Below are 5,176 nucleotides of genomic sequence, written 5' to 3' on the forward strand. Positions count from 1 at the left end.
AAGAGCGAGGAGGCGCTTAAAATCCAACTCCCTTCGAAAGCAAACGGGGAACAAGAAACCCCAGAGACAGGCGACCGGCCACCGTTTCGCAACTCACCTGCACAAAAAAGATAAAGTGCTTGAAGGAGGTGTTGAGGTGGGCCTCCTCCTGCAGCCGCATGACGGAGTCGAAGTGCTGGTGGTAGATGTGGGCGTACACGCGGAACAGCCGCTTCAAGATCGTCTTGGCCACCGACATGAAGTTCTTGGGAAAAGGGACGCCTGAAACGCACCGACGCGCACGGGTAAGACCTAGCGCTCCGGCAGCGTCTCGGTCCCGTACGCGAGGCCCGTCGCGTCGCACGTCCGCGCTTACCCATCTTCCATGGGGAGAGAAAAAGGTCCTGCACCCACGTCATCAAGTAATCGATGTACTTCGGAGCCGAGCACTTGATCGGCTTCTTGATGTTGGTGCCGTCCGCCCAGTGGTACTCGTACCTGCGGGGAAAGGGAAGGAGAAGAAATTTGTTGCTCCGAGAGGAAAAACTGCATTTTCGGGCCCTGCGGCTTCCTCCTTATCTCAGAAAGGAGTGACAGCGCAACGCTCGCGCCTTTCCGAGATTCTCGAGCACAACACAACCGAGTCAGAGTTAACACCTCCATCCCGACCGCCGCAGCGATCGCCCTCAGGGTTTGACCCTCAAAAGCGAACTTCCAACTTCGCGGCAACCTCCTCCGACATCAACGTTTCCTTAAAACGATACTAAAACTGGCCAAAGGGGAAACGTCAGGGCCATCGCCCACCACCTGCATTAATTCACCTACGGCTTTCAGACACCCTCCAGAAATTTGGCGCTCCCTCTCCCCGCACACAAGATGGCCGACTTCCCCGAGAGACCGTCCCCGGGGCCGCACGTTAGCCAAAGGCTTTCGGAAGCCGCCGTCTCAAACCGACAGGCGTGCTTATCTGTCCCGGGGCAGACGCTGACTCTAACGCTACGCGACAACACAACCCGCTTTTCTCTGCGACCTTTTGCAAAATCCTTCAAAAGCAGGGGGGAAAACCCCCACGTTTCGACTGTCGTCTCTTGACTGACGACAAGTGAAAACAAACGGTGCCATTTAAACAGGAAGTCTTACAGGAAACGTCCCCAAATATAGAAACAGGAACTTGCAATCTAGATACTTCTGGGTAGAAAAGCGGGGCGGGATCTTACAGGGCACCCTACACACACTGCCCACGGGCCAGACTCCCCGCTGCTGCCCCGAAAAACAAACGGCCTCGGGCAACCTTACAAACAAGATACCCCGCCACAGCTTCGCCTCGACAAAACACGCAAGTGCAGAACCAACACGTCATCTTCTCCCCACGGGTGCTCACACCTCCTGAAAACAACGAGGTGCCCCAAATACACCTTCGCTATTTCCTTTCCGCATTCCACCACGCCCCGACCTTCTCCCGCAAAGCAGTTACGCTACGTCAGCTAGATGAACGCGCCTCCTGAAAACCACCGCCCGCATGATGAGCGCCAGCGCGAATCCAGGGACAACAGCCCCTAAAACCGCCTCGGGACAACACACGCTTCATGCCCTTTCACAGCCTGCGCCAGGGTAAGCACGCTTCAGGGCAGACGACAGCAGCCTCGATGCGGCGTAGGGATCGGCAGGACCGAAAAGACAATTAGCCGTTCCCTACTGCACGTACCGGTCTCTGTAAGCTTGAGGTTCCCTTCCCAGCTTTACTTCTCCGCAACGACGACAGCGTCGGGCTGCCCTCTCCTCCCTGCGCGGCCATCGCACCGTGCAGTAACCCGACCCGAGCGTTCGCCTGCCTCACGTCCTGCCCCGAGCTGGCAGGAGCGTCTTTAGAATCGCTCGTGCTCAGAAAAACCACACTGTGGCCTCTCAGAGCACCGGCCCTGCGAGACGGCATATCGAGAGGTTACTGTACGACTTCGACAGCAAGACCAGACGCTTCCAGTCAAGTTAGAGCTCTCATTTTGCTTAAAACAAACTATTTCAACAATGCGTCTTTTCAGCTTCCAAACAACACAGGGATCCGATCGACAGGAGGAAAAGAGATCCCCACGCACGCTTCCCCTGGACAGATATTTAACACGCCAGACAAACCGACGGCTACCGACGCCACGCAGCCGCCCTAAGCCGGACGGCGTGGCTTTGCGTGCGGGTGAACGACACCGGGGAAGCACGATGCTGCGCCTCGACCTGATCTGGACACGTCCAATCCTCTTTTTAGCTTCTTTCTACGCGTGCTCGAGCGACCCGCGCACCCGCCTACTTCCCCGCTTTTAAATTGCGGCTGTAGACCGCAGTAAACTTCTTACCTTGGTCCTGCGGACATGACCGGACAGCTCGCCTCTGTGCAGAACTCCGTGATGGTCCCGTACAGCATGTTGATTTGATTGAAGAAATCCACCGCTGGAAAGCAAACGCATCGAGTTTACTGAAAGCGCAAACACAAAGCGGACCGGAGCACCGGTTCACTCTCGTTCAGCTGATGCGGCCTCCGAGGATCGCTGTCGCGGGGGAGAATGCGCTGCAAAGCTCTCGGCGAAAACAGACGTCCCCCTTCTGTACGACGTCACGTAGCCGATGACTTCGAGACATTTCAACCACTTAGGAATTTGAATCGCTCTGTCAATTTTTCACCCTCCGGCTACTGCCCCTAGCCAATCTGTGCGGCACGAAGCGCTACTTGAGCTTTCCATACCTTGGAAATGACTGCTTTAGGTTCCAGGCCCCTTTAAAAAGTGACGATACCTCAAAACCCAGATTGATTTTGATAATACCTGTGGTGGTGCATTCACACCCCCCCTTTTCAATACCGGAGACCTTCCTCGGGTTGAACGCTTGTGGCCTGACTTAAGTGTTTTCCATTGCTCAGAACTACTTCTTTCTCCTCTAACCTCCAAAGAAACAAAAGTTCAAGGCCAGGGAGAGCAACTGCTAAAAGCAAAACAGATCTGTAGCATTTAGCTTTTTAAACTACGCACGCAACAACAATAAAATGAAAAGAGAAAACAAAAAAGAAACTCTACACGCCTAGAGTTCAGCAGAGAATACGGTTCCGCTTCTTCCGTGGACTACTTGCCGTCACCATTTCTGCAGCCGACAACGCTGACTTTGTAATTCCAAATATCGATGCTCGAGGCTTACGCCCCAGTACAAAAATAACCATTCACAAACCTAATCGCCTTTGCAAGCCTGAACTCAAAAAAAACCCACCCCGAAACCACAACGGCGAGGGTTTGTTTCTCGCTTTTTGCACGCTTCCGGAGCGCAACGCTCCTTCGACGCAGGACCCGTCTGCTGTCGGCACGGCACGCCGCTCACTTTCCCTTTACCCCAACTCGGCTACCTAAACAAAGCATGCCTGGGATAGGAATTTCATTTGGGGACGTTCTAGGTTCTTCTAAGAATAAAAACCAGAGAGTTTTGGTTTTCCCACTCCACCTCCGCACTCGGGCGGATCCCTCTTTCACAGGACTTACTGTTAACTGCGATCCACTCGTTAAGGTCCTCTCCCTCCGGCAACATAACCGCTTGTCTAAGGTTACCGCTCCCCAGAGTCGCTTCTGCATGTTTCAAGAGTTCATACTGATGGGAGCCTTCGGGAATGTTCTTCTTGGGTTTGAATGTTTTCGAAGATCGACTCCCACTGACACGAGAAAAAACATCTCCAGTTAGTCCTTCAACAGCGTTCCCTTCCCAGAGACATTTCCCGTATTACCCCTCGCCGACCGGCGCTCTTAACTGGGGTGACGCCAGCCCTTCCCCGTTTCCCCCGCTGTCGGGGCAAACAGATTCTATGTGCAAGCCAAAGCGTTTCTGACGGCATCACAAAAAAGCCGCCCGCACGCTTCCCTTTTTCTCCTACCCTTTTTAAAAATCACTAATGTTCGGAGCAAAGACCCAAAGACTCATCAAGCAACGGTTGCTTTCGATCGCGGAAACTGCCCGCACGCTTCCCTTTTTCACCTACCCTTTTTAAAAATCACAAATGTTCGGAGCAAAGACCCAAAGACTCACCAAGCAACGGTTGCTTTCGATCGCGGAAAGAAAAGCCTACGTAACTCCGCCGGGGAACAAAATGACCTGCTGTCTGCCACCAGGTCAGTTTGACAGCGGCAAATATCAGACGCTCAGCGCTCAAACGCACTGTAGGAAACAGCTTGCTAAAAATAGCGACTTAATAGACTCCAGCCCCAAAACGCAAATCGTCATCGTAATCTTCCTTGCTGTGTCGTACTGAGCAGCCGAGCCATCGCACAGCTCCTCACCGAACTCCCCCTGACCCTCCAACGAGGCCAGCACTACCGCAGCCTCTCCCCGAACAGCCAACGCTGCCAAAAAATGGATGAATTTCGATACCTCTCAACCGCAAAACCTTAACTTTCAGACCCCGCCAGCTCTCTGCTTCCAAGCCAGGGTGACTCAAACAACAGGACGGCCAGGGCCAAAAGCACGGCCTGGGGAAAACGGGCTTCTCCGGCGCGTGCCGCTCGGCATTGCTGGCGTCCTGCCCCCGTTGCACACAACCGGACGCGCTTGGCCGGCACGCACCTCGCGGTGGCTTCCTGGTGCAACCTTACGGCTTTGCACACTCTGTTTACACGCAACGCTCGGCGCAGAGATAAAAGACCTTTAGATCTAGCTCACTCTTAAACCAAGCCGCTGCCTCCTGCGACAGCTGAAACGCAGGCTCAGCGCGTCGCTGACCCTAGGCAGAGGGTCCCAAAAGGCAGACCCAGCGCCTCATTGACCCTAGGAAGAGGCTCCCCAGCCCCTTCTTACGCCTCAAAACGCTTCCCATCCTCACCCGCAGCACCTACCAGGCCTTAAGAGCCAGAAGCTCTCTCACGCTTTACCAGCCTTCGCGTCTACGGCACAGGTATGCAAAGCCTTCACGTCTACGGCACAGGTATGCAACAGCCCACCCCTTACAGCTCGTTAAAGATGCTTTGGTTTTGGTTTTTTTTTTTTTACACCACATACCTGTAGGTCTACCAAATTAACACCCTTCCCCCTGCAATCAGGCCTGCTCCAGCTCACAGGAGGGCGCCTTTTACACTGCACCAGCACTTGCCCGCAGATGTAGGGTAAGGCCCGCCCGGGTGGAAACCCCACACCCACGGGACAAAACCCTCCTCTTTTCCACCTCACCCCATACCCCCAA

General features: G+C 54.3%; 1 protein-coding gene across 1 annotated transcript in view; it reads right to left on the reverse strand.

Annotated features, from left to right (window-relative positions):
- The window catches only part of MOB1A (MOB kinase activator 1A), a gene marked incomplete at its 5' end in the record, with an annotated part of 4,849 nt that extends 1,191 nt beyond the window's left edge, over positions 1-3,658 (reverse strand). Inside the window, 4 exons of the mRNA XM_009586700.1 lie at positions 98-261; positions 356-477; positions 2,325-2,418; positions 3,492-3,658. Of these exons, the coding sequence (XP_009584995.1) occupies positions 98-261; positions 356-477; positions 2,325-2,418; positions 3,492-3,658 (547 nt within the window). The remainder of the gene's footprint in view (positions 1-97; positions 262-355; positions 478-2,324; positions 2,419-3,491) is intronic.
- Positions 3,659-5,176: the final 1,518 nt, after the last annotated feature.

The sequence above is a fragment of the Fulmarus glacialis genome, unplaced genomic scaffold, assembly GCF_000690835.1.
Source record: "Fulmarus glacialis isolate BGI_N327 unplaced genomic scaffold, ASM69083v1 scaffold21120, whole genome shotgun sequence".
Lineage (NCBI taxonomy): Eukaryota > Metazoa > Chordata > Aves > Procellariiformes > Procellariidae > Fulmarus > Fulmarus glacialis.